General features: G+C 45.7%; 1 protein-coding gene and 1 long non-coding RNA gene across 2 annotated transcripts in view; both read left to right on the top strand.

The window, feature by feature from the left end:
• The first annotated feature begins 1116 nt into the window (after window positions 1–1116).
• On the top strand, window positions 1117–1857 carry LOC310744287. Its single transcript, XR_014539496.1, has 3 exons — window positions 1117–1233; window positions 1461–1562; window positions 1685–1857. It is a non-coding gene; the product is annotated as an uncharacterized lncRNA (long non-coding RNA).
• An 11559-nt stretch (window positions 1858–13416) lies between these two features.
• ELAPOR2 (endosome-lysosome associated apoptosis and autophagy regulator family member 2) overlaps window positions 13417–24698 on the top strand; it is an 80337-nt gene continuing 69055 nt past the window's right edge. Inside the window, exon 1 of the mRNA XM_083575032.1 lies at window positions 13417–13918. Within this exon, the coding sequence (XP_083431158.1) occupies window positions 13760–13918 (159 nt within the window). The 5' untranslated portion in view covers window positions 13417–13759. The remainder of the gene's footprint in view (window positions 13919–24698) is intronic.

The following is a 24698-nucleotide window of genomic DNA, read 5'->3' on the forward strand; positions in this document are numbered from 1 at the left end:
CTGCAGAGGTTTTCTTTGGGCTTTCGCTGTCTAGTCTCCCCAGCAGGAAGAATTCTGGCCTCTTGGGAAAAGTCACTTTAATTTTAAAAATTGTTTTCATTATATATCATGTCTTAAAAGGCCTTTGCTTTCCTGCAGGTCCCCACATATGATAGAATGACCCCTCACAGGCCTTTACATTTCCAACATTTGTTTGATACATTTTTTACATTTGAGCTAGCTTCTTGGAGGTTAAATGCCATCTATACAGCATCTTGTAATAGTTTTTTAAAGCCATAACATGCTGTAAATTTCATTCCTGTTTTCCAAAGCTTTTCCCAAGCAGCCATATCTATATTATGTCCAACATCCTTAGCCCCAGGGCTTTTCATTCAGCTGGAGAGCACAAGAAGGCAGGTGTGCGCCATTGCCATTCCAAGAGAAGAAGGGAGGCGTTGATGATGAGTTCTTGTACCTCTTTCTCAAGAAAAATAGCACTGCTTAGCTCACTTAATCCTTATTTTAACCACTTCATCCTTTGTTTCCCATGCTAACAGCAATTTGTACATTTTAGAAATTAATTTCTCATCATTTTCACATAAACCTACTTCAAAGGTTGACTTTTGCTCTGCAAATCCATTCTTTAAATCCTTTTTATAGATTTCATTTAATTCATGATATTGGAACCAGATACCCATTAAGTTTTGTATTTAGTTGAACTTTTTAATCTTACATTCATTGTCCTGAAAATTCAAGAAATCTCTATATAAAGCCCATTTGGGTTGCAGATTTTATTCTTTATGTGCTCAGGCCTCCATTGCTGATAACCATAAGGGACTTTTATGTTCCATCAGATTCCTCCATATATAACATAAAGAAAAGCTTTCTGTACTTTGCCTTTGTCACACCACAGATATGAATGCCACCCAAATCTTCTGTCAGATCTTCCCAAGTCCAATAATGTAGTATTTCTTAATGTCACCCACTCTTTTAGCCAAGTTAATCAAGCTGCTTCATGACACAGTTTTAAATTAGGTAAGGCAAGACTTATTCTTTAGCATCTCTTAAATTCTTAAAACTTATTCTTGTTAAATAAATATAGTTTTGTCTTTTTGCCATTGTTTAAAACAGGGAATCCCGTTGATTACCAGCACAGTCTGAAAGAGAAACAGCATTTATTTTTGGTACTACATTCCTTTTGATGACCGGGATTCTACCCATCAGGGATTCTACCCATCCTTCTTCTCCATCTCTGTAAGTCTGCTATAACCATATTCCATATTTTCACATAGTTGTTTTGAAATAGCACTGCATTTTTATTTGCCAACCAAACACCCAGATATTTAACCTTCTTTTCAACCTTCAGCCCTGTCAAATCCTGTAATGTATATTTGATCCATTTTTTTTGAAACTAAAACCTTAGTTTTGTCCTTATCAAAAGAAAAGCCATCTAATTGACCAAACTATTCTGTTTTCCCCAGAAGCCTTTCTGCAGCGCAATCTTGTTCTCAGGGAATTCAAAGAGGACAAAGGTGGCAGGTGCTCTGTGCGAAAAGAGAAATGAGGACACCAAAGAGAACAAGGTAACACAAACTTCCATGGTATACATTTCTGGAGCCTATACAAATGATAAAAACTAATCACACTGTTGTTCTTTCCTTTTGCTGCTGTTGTTGCACTGATTAATCTGCTTCTCTCCCACCAGAGAGACTTGCCTGGCGCCATCATGACATGTCTTTAGGCTCCAGGCAAAATGTCCCTCTTTGTCCAGGCATTCAGCCATTAAATAATTTATGGCCTGTTAAATGGGGGCGGGGACTGCTACTGTGATTATTTTATTATTATGCTACGTATTATAATGCTTTCTGTTATTTTTTAATCTTATGCTCCACAAAATGTATTCTTCATATTGTGCACAGTCCTGGGTGGTATGTACGTAAATTGAATAAATAATAATAAAAATTATAATTCTGCTAATCATGTGGAGGGGCAGGAGGGTTGCCAAGGCACTGATGCCCCGCTCTTCACCAGCTGATTCATAGCCAACCACCTCTCTGGGTTGGGAGATATTTTCAGGCACCTAAGGAGAATGCAGCCGGAACACCAAGTACCCTATTATAGTTGGAAAGAGGTGCTGCAGGCCTCCGGCTTCCACCTACAGATCCTGCAGCAACAGAAAACCCCAGTAAAAATAATTTTGCCAAAAGGAGGAAGGTTTAGGGCAGACCTATGTCAGAGCACATCTCTTTATTACAAGTGTGGAGCATCCAAACCGAAAGCTGTTCAGCTGCAGTCTGAGGTGGTCTGCCCACAACCAAATTCTGTATCCTGTGCAGTGGCGTAGCGTGGGGGGTGCAGGGGGGGCCGGCCGCACCGGGCGCAACATCTGGGGGTTAGGGTTAGGGGGCGCAAATCCATGGGTTAGGGGGCGCAAATTACTTGCCTTGCCCCGGGTGCTGACAACCCATGCTACGCCACTGATCCTGTGTATGATGGCTCTGAATCAATGTTTTGGATAAATATCTTCCAATCCTTACTGTCACTCCAGTATATATTTACATGAATTTACTGTGTCACTGTGTTATTGCTGTTTGTTTGCCCAGAGTTTGTAAGCGCAGCTTTGTTTTGTGTAGCCATTGTTTAATTGGCTTTCAGTGTAGTTGGGCTGATCTATGTATGCGAGAGAAAGAAGAATAACAGAGAAGCAAACGGCAGCCCATAGCCCTCATACACACTGAAATTTCATCCCATTATTTATTCCTTAATAATCTGGGAGGGAGGCAGTGGTGCCTTCCAGCTCTTCCTCCTGTGCTCCCTGACCGTACCCTTCTGTTGGAGAAAAGAGCCTTGCACCTGATATTATACTACTCCAAGGGACCTCCACAGTTTTTAAATCTACCTGTATCTTGCTAAAACACCAACTGTCACTTGACACATAAGGTTCTCCACAGAAGCAGCCTCCTATTAGTTCTCCATGGCATTTGTGATAAATGTCCTCATAGAGGCTGACTCACCTGTCCTCTTTGCACTGTGGATTTAAGCTTTGAGTGGTGAGTGGAGCTGGATGGTGGTTTTTTAAAAAGGAAGAATCCTCTTCTCCTCCAGTAACAGCATGTAAGTCTCAACATGTAATGCCATCATCCTGGGTGAGAGCTTCCCTGGTTGCGCAAACTCCCAGGGGCTGAGGCAGCCCCCCCAAGTATTTTTGAGGGGGCCAAGCCCCCTCAATATACAGGGAGCATTTGACTCCCCCCTGGCTCCTCACAGCATTGCAAGTGCAATGTCAGGGTGTTGTGTAACATTGCGCACGGACCCCTTCAAACCTCCTAAGGTGATTACGCCCCTGTGTGTCACACATCGAGATTGACCAGATATTTCTAGGATAAATGGAAGGAGGAGACTGGGGGCAGCTGCTTTTGCCATTTTTAATGTATAAAGGGAAATCCTCACCCCCCAGGAATAATAATAATAATAATAATAATAATAATAATAATAATTATTATTATTATTATTTATTATTTGTATCCCGCCCATCTGGCTGGGTTTCCCCAGCCACTCTGGGCGGCTTCCAACAAAGATGAAAGATACACTAAAATGTCACATATTAAAAACTTCCCTGAACAGGGCTGCCTTCAGATGTCTTCTGAATGTCAGGTAGTTGTTTATCGCTTTGACATCTGATGGGAGGGCGTTCCACAGGGCGGGCGCCACTACTGAGAAGGCCCTCTGCCTGGTTCCCTGTAACTTGGCCTCTCGCAGTGAGGGAACCGCCAGAAGGCCCTCGGAGCTGGACCTCAGTGTCCGAGGCAGAACGATGGGGGAGGAGACGCTCCTTCAGATATACTGGACCAAGGCCGTTTAGGGCTTTAAAGGTCAGCACCAATACTTTGAATTGTGCTCGGAAACGTACTGGGAGCCAATGTAGGTCTTTCAAGCCCGGTGTTATATGGTCTTGGCGGCCGGTCCCAGTCACCAGTCTAGCTGCCACATTCTGGATTAGTTGTAGTTTCCGGGTCACCTTCAAAGGTAGCCCCACGTAGAGCACATTGCAGTAGTCCAAGCGGGAGATAACCAGAGCATGCACCACTCTGGCGAGAAAGTCTGCAGGCAGATAGGGTCTCAGCCTACGTACCAGATGGAGCTGGTAAACAGCTGCCCTGGATACAGATTTGACCTGTGCCTCCATGGACAGCTGTGAGTCCAAAATGACTCCCAGGCTGTGCACCTGGTCCTTCAGGGGCACAGTTACCCCATTCAGGACCAGGGAATCCTCCACACCTGCCCGCCTCCTGTCCCCCCAAAACAGTACTTCTGTCTTGTCAGGATTCAACCTCAATCTGTTAGCCGCCATCCATCCTCCAACCGCTTCCAGACACTCACACAGGACCTTCACAGGACCTTCACCGCCTTCACTGGTTCTGATTTAAAAGAGAGGTAGAGCTGGGTATCATCTGCATTCTGATGAACACCCAGCCCAAACCTCCTGATGATCTCTCCCAGTGGCTGCATGTAAATGTTGAAAAGCATGGGGGAGAGGACAGAACCCTGAGGCACCCCACAAGTGAGAGCCCAGGGGTCTGAACACTCATCCCCCACCACCACTTTCTGAACACGGCCCAGGAGGAAGGAGCGGAACCACTGTATGACAGTGCCCCCAGCTCCCAGCCCCTCAAGACGGTCCAGAAGGATGTTATGGTCGATGGTATCAAACGCCGCTGAGAGATCCAGCAGAACTAGGAAACAGCTCTCACCTTTGTCCCTAGCCCGCCGGAGATCATCAACCAGTGCGACCAAGGCAGCTTCAGTCCCATGATGAGGCCTGAATCCCGACTGGAAGGGATCCATGCCTGAGGAAACTCAGGCATGATTTGCCAACCTATTTTGAGCACAGCTTGCACCCATGTAACCTACTTGGCTTATTTAGGTCTGCCTCTTGCATGCAGACTTGCATTGTGGAGGACTGGGGGCACTTGGGAGAAGATTTAAGGGATTTTGGAAGCCATTTTGACTAAGGGCTGTAGGACTGGAATTCAGGGCAGACGCAGCTCACCAAGTTATGTGGAAAGGAAGAGCCTTTGTTATCTCATTATTACCTTCGAGTCTCTCAAATCCATATGAAGAGAGGAGCATATTTAAAATGAATTTGTGTGTGTTTTCAATGATAGCTGGTATTTCTAGAATACAATAAAGCTGTGATCAGGCAATCCATTTGATGCCAGTCTGTCCTGCTGAGACTCTTTCCTTATCTCAGTAGGCCTGCCTTTTGGGGTAGGGAGGCTGGAGAAGGCCCTGGATAGAAGAAGTCTTTAGCTCAGTTGGTCTCTATTTTGGACTCTCTGGTTAGACCTGGCGAAACTTGCACTGAAATAAGTTTGCAACCTTGAAGGGAATCCCACTCAGTTCTTCCAAGTAAGTAGGCACAAAATTACAGACTTAGACTGAAAAAATTACATATGAATTTTTGAATCTGTGTTCCTGGAAAACACTGGGGGTGTAGAAAGAACTCCTGAAGTTGTCAGAGCAAATTACATCTGCATTTCCTGTCAGATTGCCTTCTGTTCTGGGATGTTGCCATAAAAAAAACCAACCAGCTCCCTGAGGGAGTCGGTAAATCAAACAAATACAAGCAAAAGATCTGCTGTTGTTAAAATAGTTCTACATTCTTCTCTACCCGAATGCTCCTACAGCACTCATGCTCACATGGGCTGCAACCCAAAAGGTCTTAAAGGTGTGCAAGGTGCTTTGATGCACCTACTAAGACTTCCCTTTAAAAAACAACAAACTGTTTTAAACTATTGTTTAAAGGAAATTGCTCCCATTGTCAGAGACAGTCTATCTCTGAGTCCCACTTGCTGGCACCACGAGCGGAGAGAGCGATGTTGCTGTCCAGTCCCACTTGCAGGCTTCCCATAAATGTGGTTGGTCCCTTGCGAGAACATGATGCTGGACCAGGTGGGGCTTGGCCTGATGCAGCAGGACTCTTCGTCAGTTCTTAAGTTAAAAACAAGAGGGGGGAGAAAGCACAACAAATGAGGGGAGCTAAATTACAAAGCGAAAAAATGAATCCTGAAATGGGCAAACAGTGCAATGGAAGAAAGGAAACAAAATAACTCTGCCCAAAATCAAAGTTGTAGTTAAACAACAGAGAAAATACAGAACTTGGTCAGAACACCTTTGGCAGAAGCTCCTTATACTGTATCTGTTCCACCTTAAAGCTTCCCTGAATTTCAGGACAGTGGCATATGGAATATATGTGGAATAAAGCTCTATAGTCGTAGTGTAACTGTTCTGAGTTAGGACTTCAGCCATGAAGCCTCCTTGTTGGGCTGGGGCCAGCAACCATCCCTTCGCCTGACCTGCCTCATCTCAGAGGGTCGCTGTGAAGATAAAATGGGAGAGAGGAAGAATCCTGCAGACCCCTCTGAGTGCCTTACATGAATACATTAAGTGTGCCATTTCCTCTTGTCACATCAAGATTGCTCTTGTCTCTTTCTGTCTTTCTATGGGCCCAATCCACAGCGGCCGCCTGCCAGCCAGTATTGCCTACAGGTTTATTCTTGGCAGGGATTGAACCTGCCCCGCTTTCTCATTAAGACTGAGTTTCATTAAGAGGGGTGTAGGAAATAAAGTCCACTTAATTAAAATGTGCTGCAGTTTATGTACGCTTGCCTTGAGTTATAGGCCTATAAAAAGGTAGGTGGTTATTTTTAAAATGTTTTCCTCATTAATTTATAAAGCATATTTGGGGAGCTGTAAACAGTTTTACAGGAAAATGAAACCGGATCTGCGACTGCACATCTAACAGGATGCGTTCTGTTGCCCCAAGCGAGCGCTTCTGGGGAGAGACACCATAACTGCAGCTCTGAAGGAGGTCACATCCCCGAAGGCCCTGAGGACTGAGGGCTGTGAAGCATTCAGCTCAGGGAGGCTGCCTGGGGCACCTGGCCTGACTCACAGCTGGCTGGCAGCTCCATCTCCAAGGGAGGACTTCAGGGCACAGAAGCAGCCACTGAGGGATGGGCAAGACAAGTCAGTGGAGAAGAGGGTCTGAGCTGTGAAGCAGGGTGGAGTTTTACACTCTGGAAGTGACGGCTTTATTTTTTGGGAGGCGAGGAGTGCTCTTTATGCGGCAACATGTGCTGCTTTGCTTATTTTGGAATATGCCAAGGCAGCCCGGCTCCTACTCATCCTGCCAAGGGGCCCTGGAGTTCTGTCCCCAGAGCTTGGGACCCGTCTAGGAGTGCAGGAGCGCCTCTCTTTGCATCTTGCTTCTGATGGGAACTCACTAAGTGGCCTTAAGGAACGGGTAGGCAGAAAATCAAGCAGAATTTGCCGGTACATCCCCAAGTGATTTTCTTTAGTAAATGCAGAAAGGTTTCTGGCTCCCAAGTGTTTGATGAGAGCAACAACAAAATTACTTTTCCCAGCTAAATTCGGCTCCTGAAAGGAAGAAAGTGGACCAGGAGTGGCCTTTTGTGTGAAATGACATTGAGCAGATCTGGTACAGAAAATGAATTTCTGGACTCAGAAGGACTGTCTCATTATTGTATCCCATGTTAGTTCTACTCCAAGTAGACCCACTGATATTAATGGGTGTGACTAGTGTAGGCACATTCATTTCAGTGGGCCTACTCTGAGAACCTAGTTGGATACAACCCTCTGTCCTTTTGCATCTGGCTCTCCTTGGCAGATCTTGGAGTTCTAATAAACAGAAATGCACACAGAGCAAAGACCCCAAAATCTTTGTCTGCCCAGCTCTGCCTTAAGTAAGGTTGCCACCATGGGCATAGCCGGGGGGGGGGCAAGACTTGGTTAGGGGAGGCAGGACTTTTTTGGGGGGGCAGAACCAATGTGATTGGTAAATTAGTTAAATATTTTTATTGCTTTACTTGATGGGGGGGGGGCTGCTGCCCATGGTTGCCACCCATCCCTAGAAAAATGGGATCACCCTGTTTCTGGACCAAAGCGTCCCCTGTTCTGTTTGGACTTTTAATGGAACACCTTTCCTCCATATTCGAGCTGTGGGTCCAGGCTGGCATGATGTGAGGGACAATGGAGAGTAGGGGGAAGGAGTTTCCTTCTGTCTCTTGCAGGTGCTCCTCCTCAGCTGCCACCCACTGGGCTAGCATGGTGGGGGTCTGCCCTGCTTGGCCCTTCTGCCAACCTCACCTCAATCCTCCGTCTTCCTCCATGCTTGAATCTCTTCCGAGGCCAGCATGGGCGAGAGGCTGGAGCTGCAGCTCAAGTTGCCCATGGGAGCCAGCATGCAGGAATCTTTTCGCCCAACATGGGGCTCAAATGCATGACCCTGAGGTTAAGAGTCTTATGCTCTACCGACTGAGCTATCCCGGCAGTAGGGTGTGTACGGATGTGATAATATAGCCTTGTTGTGACAATCTTGTGGGTCTGAGAGCAGCTGAGGGAGCACATACTTCCACATCCCTAATAGAACTAGTGCTTCTAATAAAAGAGAACTAGAAGGAGCAAACAGAAATACTTTATGTGCAAAGGAATCTCACATCCCAGAGAAGAGAATGAGTGAGACCTCGCCTAAAACACCACTAGACATTACAATTAGCTGAGCAGTTATCACTGAGGAGGTTGATCTCTGCAGCAGCAGCAGCTGAAGAAAGAGTTTAATTGGAAATCAGCATCATATACTGTACTGATTGCCAGTTGCTTCGTGAAATTTTAAAGTAATAAAAAACCCAACCCAACCTATTTGCAGAACCTCTCCCCCAAGCATGGTGGTGAATAGGCATTTCATGCCCAAATGTTAAAAATCTCAGTCCTTTTCTCTCCCTGGAAGCAAAGCACCACGAATTCGTGGTACTCTATTCCAGCAGTTGTGGTGTATCTTCCAGGCATTTGAACTGTGGGGACAGAGGTGGCCCCCATGCACTTCAGTGTAGTAGAAAGTTTTCTAATGAATCTATACAAACAGCAAATCATGTTTTAATTTTTTTCCTGACGTGTCCAGGAAAGGTTGCCTCGGGATGGTGGTGTGCTTGGAAGGAAGAAAAAGCCCCTGAACCATTTACACATAGAAAATGAGAAGGGACGGCTGGAACACTTCTCCCCAACATCAGGTTCTCTGTGTGGAGGGAGGAGCCAGCAATGCAACATCCCACCTTTCTTGTCTGACGTCACACAGCCCAGGAAAAACGTCATCTGGTTGTCATCATAGTTACGTAGAGAAGAGAATTTTAGCAGGAGGTTTTCTCAACCTCCATAACTTATGACAAGAAAATCAGCACCTTCTGAAATTTCATTTCCCCCCCCCCCACTGATAAAGGCATGTCCTACTGTAACTTCCAACAATATAATATCTCCTGTTCTATTTTTCAAATAAATATTCTAATGATAGATGATAATGGAGTTCTGCTAGGGTTGACATGGGCATTTTTAATCCCCAATCTTTCTTTAAGGGAAAAAAAATTCATTTGACTGTTCTCTCACCTCAAGCAGGATGTATCATTTCCTGATATTTTTCACTCCTTATCTAGAATTCATCCCACTGACCCTCCTGATATTTCTGGTGAGTGTGCAGTGAGTTTATCCCTCACAAAATGTCAGAAAGAAAATGCCTCAGGAAAGCACAAAGGTTTTGAGTTTCACTCGCCTGATAGGGTTAGCAGCAAAAGGTTAATGGTTTCTCTCATCCTTTTTTGTTGGCGAAGGCACCATAATGCCAACCTAGAGACCAAGCTAATCTTGGAGCAGCTGCTAATGGTTTTCTTCTAAACATGAAGACATCTGCTTAGATTCCCCTTTTCAGTTGTGTGTTGGGTAAAAACATCAGATCAGAGGAAAATATGATACAGCCACTTTTATGCCACTGTTTGTTCACAACATATGGCTTAGTTGGGGGATGGGCAGATCACCCCCCCCCCCATTTGTGTTGCTTTCATATTTGTTCATTCATAAGTCAGTTTCGTACTATTTCTGCATTAATTTGCAAATGTTTAAAAATGCTTGAAACTTCATATTTAAATACATATTTTAATCAGTATATATATAATTGTGCATGCTTTTAATGTAAAATACATTTAGATATGCACTTTATCTCAATGTATGCATTTCCAAACCCATTTTTATCCTAAAATTCACATTTTAAACACATTTTGGTCTCTTTATCGAGGTATAAGAAAAATTGGGACAGGGTAATTATGTTCTAGGTGGGATGTGAGTGGCGCTGTGGTCTAAACCTCAGAGCCTAGGAAGGTCAGCGGTTCGAACGGGGTGAGCTCCCATTGCTCTGTCCCAGCTCCTGCCAACCTAGCAGTTCGAAAGCACACAGTGCAAGTAGATAAATAGGTACTGCTCTGGCGGGAAGGTAAACGGCGTTTCCGTGTGCTGCTCTGGTTTCACCAGAAGTGGCTTAGTTATGCTGGCCACATGACCCGGAAAAACTGTCTGTGGACAAACGTCGGCTCCCTTGGCCAGTAAAGTGAGATGAGTGCCGCAACCCGAGTCTTTTGTGACTGGACTTAACTGCCAGGGGTTCTTTACCTTTTAATTATGTTCTGATCGTCCTGTTAGTCTAGAAGGTACACATCAGAACAATCCGAAGCCTGGGGCTTTGTATACATGGAGAAATGCACTTGTTTAGCTGATACATAGGGTTACTTGGCTGATAGCCTAGCAAAATGTACTGTGTCCACACAGTACAGCCAGCCAAACCCCCTGTAGGCCAGGTTGTGGGGAAGGACAGTCTGCTGGGATTGAACCCCTTCTTCCAATTGTCGAATGTGTGCATGGGCAGAAGTGCTGTGGGTGGGGTCCTAACTGGTGACAACCCAGGAAAGCCCTGAAACCAGTCTGCATGTCAGGGGTAGGTAGCTAACTTGGTACCCTCTAGATGCTCCTGGACTACAACCCCCACTATCCCTGACCATAGGACATGGGGCTGATGGGACTTGTAATCCAACACTATCTGAAGGGCACTGTGTTGGATACCCCTGAGGGAGGGGGCTTGGCCATGGCCTGAATAGCTGGCAACTATGATATCACAGGGGCTCACAAGGATATGGTTGCCAATGGATCAGTGGGGGGTGGGGTGGTCGAGCCTGTTCTGGTACTTAATAAAAATATATGGTGGTTTTTCCAAACATTTTTTTTTATTCCATACTATTTAAATTATACAACAATGGGAACAGAGAAGCGGGGATGGACTGAAAGGGAGGAGGAGGAAGCAAGAGGAGGAAGTAAGGAAACTCAAGCTTCTCAGCTACGCCAAGGAGTTAGCAATATCCCCGGGTCACTAAGCACAAGTTTCAGTAAACCCAGACACAAACAGCCATGTGTGCCTCTTCTTGCTGTTCTTGCCTGTAGGCTCCAAGTTCATAGGAGGACAGAGAATGTAACTCTGTGATCCTGTATTGTACTCAAGGTAGAAAGATCTCCTTCCAGTGTTGCAGCATTAACTGTTTTGCCACAAACAAAGCAGAGAAGATCCATTGCTCTTGACTTGAAAAAAGGTTTCATATGGAGAGTATAAAATCACAATAGATACACATCTTTAAACCATAAAGAGGACTAGGTTGGTGATAACCAGGACTTCTGCCCAAAGATGGTTTTTGCCAAGCATGCCCATATGGAGAGGATATATTAGATACCTTCATCGTTGATTATAGTTGGGAGGCAGGCATCCATTTTATTGTTGAAGCAGACGTGCTTCCAGATCTGGCAAGGACCATGCAATAGAAGGAAGCACTATTTTCCATAGCTCTGGTGGCTTTAAAAGCACTTTGATCTAGTCAGTGAAGCTTTTCATGGCACAGAGATGAGCACTGTCATCTGCTAATGTTTGTAGATCAAGCTTTTATTAAAGCTGCGCAAGAGCAGAGTCCAGTAGGAAAGTGGGCAACGTAGGGCTTTCTCTTATCAGCATGAGAACATCTGCAGGATACATAGCAGCTACATGGGGTGTCTGCCTAAGGCTTAAAAGTAAGTTGTGGTAAACTCAAGCAAACTCAGAGGGCATGGAGGATTATTATGGAAGTTGCCAAGAATCTGAGTACTTTTCTGGAGTTTTAACAGGACACAGAACAGCGTTTTCAAGACACATTGTGCTATAAAAACAGGTGCACTTCAATTCCCATTGCGGAGCATGACATCACTGTTAAAATCCCATGGGAGCTGAGTAAGGAAAACATTGACTTAATACTGCGGGCAAATAGTGCAAGAAGCAGAGAGCTTTGTTTACTTGCAAGACATGCAGCCTGATCCTATGCAAAGTGGCGCCTACTGTTGAATCCATGGGCTCAGGCGCCCCAAACTCTGCCTGGTTTGCAGCTTTAGAGTTTGGCTAAAGCAGAAGTGGGAACCTGTGGCCCTCCAGTGGTTACTGGACCACCTTCTCCATCTTTCCTGATCATGGCTCTGCTGGGGGAACTGCAGTCCAGCAACATCCAGTGGGAAATGTGTTCTCCTGGGTGAAAGGAAGACATGGATAAGGGAGGCTCCAGGGTGAAACTGCTGAAGTGAATCAAGGTTCTGAATAAATACTCGTGCCTTTGAGTGCTCCAAAGCACCACAGAAGTGCTGAGTATCTATCAGTATTCCAGGAACTGGTGCAGCCATTCCCAAGGGGTGCCAAGGGACACACTCCCTGCCAGGCAAGTGGGCACAGACCGCAGCTGAGAAGAATGAGTGACTTTTTACAAAGTCCTCAATTCAAATCTTGCTTTGTCACACCCACTCTTTCTCATACATACATACATCATTTTATTTGTTCAATAACTACAAACATAACAAAAGTAATCGTGAGTAACAAATAAAATATCAGCAAGTACACAATGAAATGGAACATTTCCACGTAAGATTTAAAATTAATATACCAGAAAATTCAATCAATACCAGCAATGCCCCAACGAAACCCTTTAAATAAGGCCCCCGCGCAGGGGTCTCAGTCTAGGGGAATCGTGCAAACCCACAGAGTAACGTGGGCTCCCAATCTGTGGCCCACGGGCTTCATTCAGCAAGGCTGCGGATTTTCGACGGAAGACGGCACACGCGACGCGTTAAATATTCACACCGATTTTTAATTATGCTCGTGCCGCTTTTATTCCTTCCATCTTAGTGTATTGCAGTTTGAAGTCTATGGAATTCCATAAAAACAAGACCCCATTTAGCCTGGTGCATTCAAGATGCTGCAGCAGGTGCCCCAGACCCCCAGCCGGGCCAGGCAAGATCTGTCGTTACCGGAGACCCCGCGGCCGCCTCCGACTGCGAGCCGAAGCGCAGGAGCCCCGCTCGAAGCCCGCTTGCTCTCCGGCTCCCCCTCCTCGCTGCGCCCCGAGGACCCCCGGCGCTTTCCCCGGCCCGCCGCGCCCTCGAGGGCCGCCTCGGCGCCTCTCCCCCCTCGGCGGCGCAGCGCGCGCCGGACAGGTGCGCCCTCGGGGAGCCGGCGCGGCGCGGCGCGTCTTCTGGGCGGCGGCGGCGGCATCTCGGATGCGGCGGCGCTGGGGCGGCGCCTGCGCACTGCGCGCCCCTTCCTCCGGGGCCCCTCCCGCGCCGGGCTGGGTCCGCCCCGTTGGCGACGCCGCGGAGGGCGAGCGCGAGCGAGCAGGTGGCGCGCCCGGCAGCCGCTCCGTTTCTCCGGGCTGGGAGGACCAAGGAGCAGCGCCTGCGCCTGAAATGCGCGCCGGCGCCGGGAAGAGAGCAGGAGAGGCTCCCGGCGGGGAGGGGGCGTCGTCGGGGGCGAAGGGGGAGCGGGCGCGGGTCTGAGTCGGGGTCGGGGGCCGGAAGCCCGGCCCGGAGCTGCCCTGGTGCCAGGATGCGGCGGGCGAGGCGGCGGCGCGGCTGTGCCTGGAGGGGCGCCGCGCCGGCCCCGAGCATCCTCCTGTGGTGCCTGGGCGGATGGGCTCTGCTGGGCTGCCGGAGCGCCGAGGCGGTGGCGGCGTCGTCCATCCTGCAGCTGCCTCAGTGCCAGGAGGTGAGATGCCGACGCTGCTTCTTCTTCTTCTTCTCCCCCTCTCTCCCTCCCCCTCCCCGTCGGGCAGACAGAGCCGGGCAGTTGGGGAGCCCGGCGCCCAAGGCGGCCAGGAGGCGCCGCGCCCCCCGCTCTCCAGCTCGCTCTCCTCGGGCAAGTAGGAAGTTGGTCTGGCGAGAAGCGAAGCGGGCCGCGTCCCTCGCGGGGACGTCCATCCCTCGAAGTATCAGCGCTTCTTGCCCGAGGAGGGGAGATCCCACATAAGCGCGGGGCACTAATAGGATTTCAGATAGGGCTTTTTAGGGGGAAAGCGCTCCAGGTCTGTGAACTCGGGCTGCTTCCAGGCGCCGTGTTCCTGGCGAGTTCTTCCCGATTTGTTTCCGCGGAGACTAGACCTGAGCTACTTTAGACGAGCGTTTGTTCCGATTCATTTGCAGGGGAGATGGATGATGTCGTTGCACCGAAGCAGGTGTGGCCTCACACTTTTCTTGTGGCCAAAACCTCCGGTTTTTTTTTTGAGAGGTGGGACTGAGTTTGCTGTGCAAGAGCGACAGCAATTGTGCAGCTTGAATCGGGTGGCGTGCGATCGAGTTATACCCCAAAGTAGCGACAGCAAGAAAGCGCACTTCCTAATGCTTGCAATAAGCAAGTTAGCCGATTAGTATTACTGTATTAGTATTCTCATTTTGCGAATAAAAAGCGGAGGCTGTGGGGTCGCCCCTCTCCCCTCCCTCTACTCCTGTGCCATTTGCAGCAGGAGCATCGTGACACGGAGAAATTAAGCGAGCAAGGAGATAAATGGACCGGGGTGGGGGGAGCAGCTCCTGCTGAATTTTTCTGGGTGTTAGGAGCAGAGCCAGCAAAAACGGTGGCATCCTGAGAGATCGAAAAGTCCTCGTGCTTGTCTGGCAGCACAAAGCGAACACGCGTCTGCTCAGAAGTCAGGCCTATTGAATCTAATGGGGTTTGCTGCTAGGAATGGGTGTGCGCGATTGCTGCTGGATCACTTCATAACTGAGGTGCGATTTTAATTGAAATCTTCCTGGTTCTTGGCTCCTGTTCTAAGGAGCCAGCTGCACACGGCAACTAAGCAGATGCCGCGAGACCTCGATGGGCTTTCTAAAAATTAAAATCAACTCTCTCTCTCTCTCTCTCTCTGTTTAGCTTTGGGCAGAGGAGCTTGAGGGAGTGCTTAACCCTTTCCCTGATGACTGTTGTATTTTCTGAGTATTTTCTGAGTTTAACAGTCTTCTCCAGCAGCTTTTCACCTCTGTAGTGCCTGTTACCCTGGTATAAATTAATCTGGAACTCATGTGGGTGGGAGATGCATTCAGCGTGTGTGTTATTTTGAAGGAAGGAAAGAAAGAGACTTAAGTATCCTCATCTTCCTTAAAGGTTGCTTTGTCCAAAATCACAACCTCCTGAACCTGCTTTTTATTAATAGCAATAAAGCAATACTTTTAAAAAATATGTGCTTGTATATAATACAAACTTTCCCTGTAACGATGTCTGCTCATTTATGGAGGCACAAGCAGAGCCATCCTCAAGAAATGTTGATTTCATGGTTGGCTGCCCGACACCAGACCTGGGCAGACTTCACGTCTATAGGATCTACCGTACTTTATGTCTACTTTACCGTTACAAGTCCCCAAAGCCAGACCCACGTGCACCCCATGAGCTACACACTAGCGGGACTTGTATGTACAAGTACAAATCTCTATTTCAGTTACTTGAGATCAGGGCTTCTAATATGGGGGGAGGTGGGTGCTGCTTTTTGGTGCTGCTACTGCTAAACAATTGAGAATCAGAAACACTTGTTGACCTACTGCAAATCAGATCCAGATTGTCTCCCGCCCACCCTCTGCACTATGGGATCTAGTGCATTTGCCAGGATCCCATGCTCGGAATGCAGATAGCTCCCTCTGGGAGGAGAGTTGCTCCCCAGTGCCCCCTGCAGCATTATGGCAGAGGTTTCTGGGGCATCCCTCTGGCACTGAATTCAGTGACGCCCTCAGTCCCATTGCCATGCTAAGCAGCATGGGTTTCTCCTGAAAGCACTGGGCCTGAGGTTTTGCTTGTTTACTTTGTTAGATCTGTGAAAAGGACCAAGAGGGCATTGAGCTTGGCTTTTCACTTTTCTCTTCACATTTGAAACCTGTCTTCATCACCTCCTCCAGAGAACTCAAGATGGCATACAGTTTGTTCTCACAGCAATCCTGTAAGATAAGTTTGGTGAAAAGCACCGGAAGCTGCCTTTCACCGAGAAATCTTTGTCCATATAGCTTAATATTGTCTACACTGACTGGTAGCAGTTTGCAGACAGGGGTTTCTCCCAGCCCTACTTGGAGATGTTGAGGATTGAACCTGGGACCTCTTTCACGCAAAACAGATGCTCTACCACTTAGCTAGGTTAAAGGTAAGTTGGCTGAAGCCTGCCTTGCCATAGACCAGGGTCTCCCAAACTTGAGTCTCCAGCTGTTTTTTGGACTACAACTCCTATCATCCCTAGCTAGCAGCACCAGTGGTCAGGGATGAAGGGAACTGAAGTCCAAAAACAGTTGAAGACCCAAGTTTGAGAAACCCTGTTCTAGACGATGCACTGAGTGTCCTGACTGAGGCAGGATTTGAAACCTTATTTCCTAGCTCCTTCTTCCAAATTCTATCCACATTGGCTCCATAAGGTATTATTACACTTATGGGCTTGCCATATGTACGTATCCTTTTCATCCGATGCAGCTGATGAGGTAAGCTGTTCATTCAAAAAGGGCAGGACACACACTAAACCACTCAGCTCAGCCTTCTTCACTCTTGGGACTGCGGGTGTTTTTGGATGACCTTTGGCTAAGTTGGTTGGGGCTGATGGGAGCTCTAGGGCAACAACATCCAGTGGGCAGACGATGCTTTCAAAGGGCAGCTCCGCCCTCTCCTGATCGTCTGGCTGTGAAGTCCTTCACAGTGTGCCATTGGTTGATTGACAGGTGGGCAGCCTCACCCATCTGTCAGATTTGGCCTGTCAGGGATTGAGGAGATAAGGATCTGGTCGGCCTGCCAGAAAAAAAAGTTCCCCAGCCTTGGCCTACAAGGAGCTGCAACCATTTCCTCCTTTGCAACATTTGAGTGCTGATAGGATGTTCTGTGCTGTGCCTGCAGAAGTCCAAGGGGAAACCGCTGGTGTCTTCCATTAAAAGGTTCAAGAGGCAGGGGCTGGGAAGCAATTCTCTGCTAAAGAGAGCTTCTGCCGGTTGCAGTAGACAATAGTGGGCTAGATGGATAAATAGCCTGACTCAATATAAGGCAGTTTCAGAAATGCCCACTCTCACTGAAGAGTCTCTGACAGGCTGTGCTGCATGCTCAATTTATATTGGGAAAATGTTCCATGGCTGCCTCTGCAGAGTCTTTTCTGTGGTGGCACAAAGAGTTGAAAATTATTCCTGAAGGGAATTGGCTTATTTCTTTCTCCTCCTTGTTCAGAGTAAAGCTAAGGCATTCTTATTTCACCCAGATTATGGCACTGCTGAAAAATGAATAAAATGGAAACTGAATCCCCCCCCCATTGTTAATGTTGACATTTTGATTAATTCTGTATTGGTATTTTGATTTGGGAATATTTTGAATATATTTTAGACAGTTGGCTTATGGAGCATGTTCAGTAGAAGCACAGGGCTATGTACTCAGAAATAGGTTCCATGGAGGTCCATGGGCCCTACTCGCCAGTAAATGTGCTTAGCATTGCAGCCTTACAGAGCAACAGAAGCCTCTACTCTACCCTTCTGGATGGTGTTTGGATTTGATGTGGGTGTCCCTGTGCTTGGCTCTGCTAGGCCTGCTGGCAAGCCCTCTAAAGGGAGCTTTTGGGAGGCAGGGAGGGGGTGAAGCTGGGCTGGCCGAGAATCTCCCAGATCCTCAGCCAGTCCACTTACCAATTATGTGCCCAACTTTGACTTCTCTGCCAGAGCAGTTGCCGCTTCTGCCCAGTGAAAACGGCAGAGTTTCGGAGATGCTGGTGATTCCCTGCAATGTTCACCTCTGCTGTTTCTGACCAGGAGTTGTTATTATTTATTAAATTTATACACCACCCTTCATCAAGAGATCCCAAGGTGGTTCACAGAATAAAATACAGTGGTATCTCAGGTTAAGAACTTAATTCGTTCTGGAGGTCCGTTCTTAACCTGAAACTGTTCTTAACCTGAAGCATCACTTTAGCTAATGGGGCTTCCCGCTGCCGCCGCGCCACCAGAGCACGATTTCTGTTCTCATCCTGAAGCTAAGTTCTTAACCCGAGGTACTATTTCTGGGTTAGCGGAGTCTGTAACCTGAAGCGTATGTAATCTGAAGCGTATGAAACCCGAGGTACCACTGTACAAGATAAAACACAAGTAAATAATTAAACCAAAAGGTTGTAGGATATTAATCTCTGTATATAATAAAGCCAGTTCCTGGGTTGTTCCACACCAGTCTCAAGTGATCCAGAAGCAGAGCCCAGGGTGGAACTCTACAAAGAAAAGGATAGGGATATGCAGATAAATACTAGCTTGGTTTTCAGCCATGTCCATTTGGCTCTACAAAAAGAAATAAAGAAACTTCAAAACAGATTGCATATCCAGCACTGGAACCTGAAGTGAGTCCTTAGCTCCCTTCCTTGCCATTCTTTCTGCTTTATTATGGGTATTTTAGTAGTAAATCAGCAAACCAACCAACAGTATAAAGCCCACTGTAGGTCCTGCTTTAACAATACAGTACTTCACGAGTCGTCCTGTTCTGCCTCCTCCAAGCAGTTCTTTATGTTTCTTAATAACCAGTTATCTGAAGAGAAGCCATAGCAAGCAATTTGTTTTTGCCCTGGATCAAGTGAAAGTCAAGTTTTGAGGTCTGGCGGACATGCATGCTGAACTCAGCAACTTTCTGGAATAAAATAGTTTGGGGAAATGTTGAGGTCTTTCTCTGCCTATCTGTTGCTTTCATGGCCGGTGTGTTCAGTTTTCAAGGCCTTTTGACCTTGTAAGCAGTTTGAGAAGGAGGCAAACTTGTTGTCATTCTAGCAAAAGATTTTAGATGGTAGCAAGCTGGTGCTAAGACATAATATACATGTTAACAGAAACACATTCTTTCTCCCCAGAGTTTGATCATTTTTTGTTTGTTTTTAAATGATACTGCCTTCAAATGATATCCCTCTTCCCAAAGGATAGAAAGTGGAATTGAGGGTGGGAGTGGGGGGAAGAGACTGATGGGCAGGTCTGGTTGTCTGTTGTTACTCATGCAAATACTTGTGATAAATGAATGGCAGGAGCAGGAGAATGAACAAAGGGGCAAAGTTGACCATTTCAGCTGATACTAAATTTCCTGCTGCAGTTGCAGTGACTATTAAGCCAAGTCAAAATCCAAACTTGTACATTTTAAAAAATGACATATCTATCTATCTATCTATCTATCTATCTATCATCTATCTATCTATCTATCTATCTATCTATCATCTATCTATCTATCTATCTATCTATCTATCTATCTATCATCTCTCTCTCTGTCTCTCATATCTATATCTCTATCTACCATCTATCTCTATATCTCTATATCTCTATATCTCTATATCTCTATCATCTATCTATCATCTATATCTATCTATCATCTATCTATCTATCTATCTATCATCTATCTATCTATATCTATATCTATCTATCTATCTATCTATCTATCTATCTATCTATCATCTATCTCTATCTATCAACATCTCTGTGAGTTGAGGGAGGAGTTAGCAGCCAGTAGCAAACTTAACTCATCTGGGAGCTTGCAACCAAGAGCTCTCAAACTGGGGCATTTGTGGGAGAGTTTGAGGCGGAGGCCAAGAGTAGTGTTTCTCGGTGTGAGATGGGTGAGCTCCCATTGCTCTGTCCCAGCTCCTGCCAACCTAGCAGTTCGAAAGCACACCAGTGCAAGTAGATAAATAGGTACCGCTGCAGCAGGAAGGTAAACAGTGTTTCCTTGCGCTCTGGTTTCCGTCCCAGTGTCCCATTGCGCCAGAAGCGATTTAGTCATGCTGGTCATATGGCCTGGAAAGCTGACTGTGGACAAACGCCAGTTCCCTTGGCCTGGAGCGAGATGAGCGCCGCAACCCCATAGTTGCCTTTAACTGGAATAAACTGTCCAGGGGTCCTTTACCTTTACATTTTAACAGCAACACCAGAACTTGCAGCATACTAAGTGAGGAATAATCCTCATTAATGAATGTCTTTTTCTAGTCACTTTGCGATAGATGCGATAGATGTTCCAGTACTTATATTGATATCTGAAGCAGCTCTTAAGGAGGCAAGTTAGGAGAATTAGCATCTAAATCAGATGTGATGAAGCACAATATATTCTGCATCTACAGCAGAAGTTGAACTTGTTCCGAGTAACTTCATGGCAAAGTCAACTAGCAATTCATACTTTCAAATGAGGCCCCTATCTATGTTTTATACTTATGTAACTCTCTAGTCTTTGCTTATACAAGGACCCACCATTATCCCTTTTTCTGGCAAGGAAGAGTGGGTGGATTGAGAGCCTGTTTTGACAGCAAAACTCCTACCCTATGACTAAGGGTACATATATATAAGCCAACACAATGTGCCATAGACTGCTAGCGTTGCCAATATGTTGAGCTGAATAAAAACTGTTGCATTTTTTTTATAAAAAAAGTTAGGCTGATAAGAAAGTAGATTGAAGATATTGTAAGAGTCATCATCAGTCTTAACAACTAATGCATAACTAAGCACACTGACTGCCAACACCTGTTGGGAACCCCCCTCCTGAATCCTGCCTGGAGGTATTGGCCAGCTTTCTTTCTTCTTAAAAGGATTATCAAACTGTGCCTTAAGAAGTGTGTTCCTGCCCCCAGGAGAGAGCAAAGGCATGACCAAAGCAGAGCAGGTGAGTCAGGAGTGGAGCCTCATGGGATTGGATGCATCAGGTGCACCCCAAAGCATTGTGGGATGGAGGCTGGGGCTTCTGGGAGTGGGCTTTTCTGCAGCAAACTCTTACACAATTAATCTTCTGGAATCGATAGAAGTGCAGACACACTACAATGTACGTATACTTGAACAGAGTTAGGCAAGTGAGCAGAGTGTACTGCCCTGCCTGGCAGAGGACAGCAATGACAAGAATTATTCTCAGTTAGGGAGAGGGAAACCCTCAGATCACTTAACTTCATCAGAAGACTTGGGCAAACCATGTCCCAACTCCCTGAATTGGATAATACAGTCACAGTGTTGCTTCCAAAAATGGTCACAGGAGCATATAAGCTCATTAGTTGTTAAAACTGAGTGGTATGAATGTATTTAGAGGCATGGGGAATGTTACTTCTTTGGCTGCTGGCAGTATTAGTGTGTGTGTGTGGGGGGGGGGAGTCCCTGTGGAAATGAAAGGCAAGGGAGAACCTGGGTGAGCAGGCAGAGGAGGTGTCAGTGAGGATCCATCCCATGATTCATTTGAGATGACTAAAGAAGACAGAGGGAGACTTGGCAAAACAAATTGTGGGTTTGTGGCATGGGAAGGAGAGTGCTGTGGGAAAGCGTAACCAATGGCTTCATTCTGCAGCACATGGGGCAATCAAACCTAGACGCAGCCTCTAGCTGTGGTGAGTCCCATCATGCAATCTGTTCGGAGATGCCCTCATGGTTCACCAGCTTTATTAATTCAGCAGCAAGTTCCTGTAGGATACCAGCAAACTCACGGTTCCAGCGCCGGGGCTTCCTGGAGAATCCAGAAATTTAGGAGTGGCTTTCCTGGCGGAGCAGGGATACCCCTTTTCTCCTTGGCAAATCCAAAGTTCCTATCCCTCCCCTTTCTGATCACTTTGCTTTTCCATGGAGACGGATGCCATTAATTACTATTAGGTTCCAGTTCTGCTTAGACTTTGTTGCAACTGCAAAGTCATATCTCTTTCTGGAACATTTTGTTGCATATCTCTATCCTACTTTATCAAATAATTCCTTCTTTTTATGTTTCTATATCAATATTTGAAATATTTAGGTAAAGCCATCCAATCTTACTGTTTTTCAATTATAACTCAAAATCATTTTTTAAAATTACTTTCTTGGGTTTTGATTTTGCTCCAGTTTATTTAAAAATGACCTTATTTGGGCCACTTTTCAGTGATGGCTTAGCAAATGTGACCCTCTCTCCCTACTGATGTCTATCTTGAAACTTTACTTCATATTTTTAAATGACAGGTGAATATGCACCTCTTCCACCAAGTTTTTGAAGAGAGGGATTGGTTTTGATGAATTTGATGAGTTTCCCCCTGTTGGGCTGTTGTTTTATGGTGTTCCTCTTTTATGCTGTTGCAATTTTAATTTGGTTTAGTTTTTAAGTTTGTTTTATTGATGCATATAGCCCCGTGGCTGTAAATAAATAAATGAAGCCCATTCCACTTCTTCCCTGGTTGGGGAGAAAGTAACACAGGTGGGGTTCTCAGCATACACCAGCACAGCCCCATTACGGCCAATAGGAAAAATATCTATTTTTGTGAGCCACAAGTAATAACCCTTGATTTTTTTTAAAAAAACATGCATTTTTAAAAACACCAAAATAGACTGCAGTTTGAAAACAAATAAAGTCTGGAGTAGGGTTACCAACAACTGGGTGAGTGGGTGGGAGTCTGGCTATTTGTGTGTGTTGGCCAGTTTCTGGAAAAGGGTAAGACAGGGGTTTATTGGGGTGCCTCCCCTTGCCTGAATGGACAGTGTTTTGTGCACCCGTGAGTGCCGAACTCTACCCTCCCGATCTCCCCCAATGGGCTGTGCCAGTAAACTCTTCAAAGGCCCTCCAGCTGCAGATCCAATGCAGGCTCTGTCCCCAGGTCTTGCTCAGATGCTCAAATTCAATCATTGGAGTTCTTGTTATTAAATATACCAAGAAAAAAGCACACCAAGAACTCAGGCCAATATAAGAACTCAGGCCAATATCAGGATTATACATCATTTCTTTAAGACAACTGCAGCTGTCTTCTGAACTTTAGAACTCTATGCCTTTAAGAAGATCTAGGGGATCTCATCTACCCCTTTAAACGCATATAAAAGGTAACAGGCTCACTTTCAAATTGAAAATGCACAGAAAAGCTCAAGATACACATTGATCTACCCACACGTAGGTGAGGAATCATATGATTATATGCTGCCTTAGAGTTTTTGATTTGATTCAACACATGTAACTATTATTAATATTGATTATTTTCAGTTCTTATCCTTGAGAAACGTAGAAAATAACAGGATATATGTATCCGAAAGTATTCAAACTTACACAACCCTTTAAAAATTAGGTAAGGAACCAAATGTTATATAATACTGTTTTATAAATTATAATTCATGATAATTTAGAATTTAAATGTATTTTCATGTAACATTTGATACATCCAGCTGATGAAGGTGAACACATCGAAACAGGGCCCTGTCCTGATTTAATCCATAATTGACTTCTGACTTCTGCTCAGTGATTGAAACTAAGACCTCCACGATGAATCTGACTATGGACTAACATGAATTTATCTCTACTCATAAACTCTTATCTCTAATTCTGTAATGAATTATTGTGTTATACATATTTTTATGAGTTTGAGTTTGTAATCTCTATTTGAGTTTGTAATCCTTGTCAGAATACATACTTTTGAATGGATTAGTTTCTGTTACTATTGACTATTGAATTGTGAGTAGGGACCACTCCCACTATTGAAACTTATATTGGCCTGAGTCCTTGGTGTGCTTTTTTCTTGGCAAATTAAATAATTGGCAGGCCTAATCGGCAGGACATTTTATAAGAGGCACCAAGGACTTTAAAGCGTTGAACTAGTGTTCAGCTCAAGAGCTCATTTAAATCTCACAGCAGCTGCTGTGCATGTGGAGGAGTCATTCCAGTTTTGCTCATGTCAGACCTGTTGTTCTTCGAGGATCCTGCCTGCTCTCTTTTAATGAGGAGAGGAGAAAATGCCAGTGAAAAGGTCTCTTCAGAAAAATCTTGAAGAGGAAAGTGAGCTAATCACGATAAACCTTGTTGAACGGTAAACCTTGTTGAAATGGATTTCCTTCCTAGAAGTTTAACAGCTGCTGTGCCAAACTGTTCAAAATAATGTAAAAACCATTTGCTATGCATTTATTTTGATTTTTTTTTAAAAAAAACCTCAGTCTTTGTAGCCCGGAAGCGTGGGCCTGTTAACAAGGCTTATGGACTGGAGCAGGTGGGTTTTTACTCTTGAGCCTTTGCTGTCTACTAGAAGTCTCTTGTGGAATTTAGGTGGTGGGAAATAATCGGAGGCGGAGCTTTGTTCTGTGGGGCTGCTTCTCAAGGCAGCCCCCTCATCTGTTTGACTTTTATGAAAGCAACAACTCTGTATTAATGCCTAGGTAGTGGTTTAATTTTGTCATGGTATCAATGTAAACATGCAAACTAGCGATTGTTACTACATTAGGCAAGCAGGAGCCTTGGTTCGAAGTTTACAGCTGCTTTGTATGTGGCAGAATCATAGAGCTGGGGAGGTGGAAAGAATCATCTAGTCCAGCCCCCTGCAATGCAGGAGTCTCAGCTCAAGCATCCCTGACAGATGACCACCCAATCTCTGCTTAAAGACCTCCAAGGAAGGAGCGTCCACCATCTCCCAAGGGAGACCTTTTCACTGTCCAATAGCTCTTCACAATACTTCTGAACTGCTCTCCATCCAAGGGCTATCACAGCCAGGTTTGGCGGTTCAGGTAACATACTGTGGTCAATAGCTATGCCAATACCACAATGTAGAGAACTCATGATGAATAATCGCTCATTT

The sequence above is a fragment of the Podarcis filfolensis genome (genome assembly GCF_964270895.1).
Source record: "Podarcis filfolensis genome assembly, chromosome: 10".
NCBI classification, from domain to species: Eukaryota; Metazoa; Chordata; class Lepidosauria; order Squamata; family Lacertidae; genus Podarcis; species Podarcis filfolensis.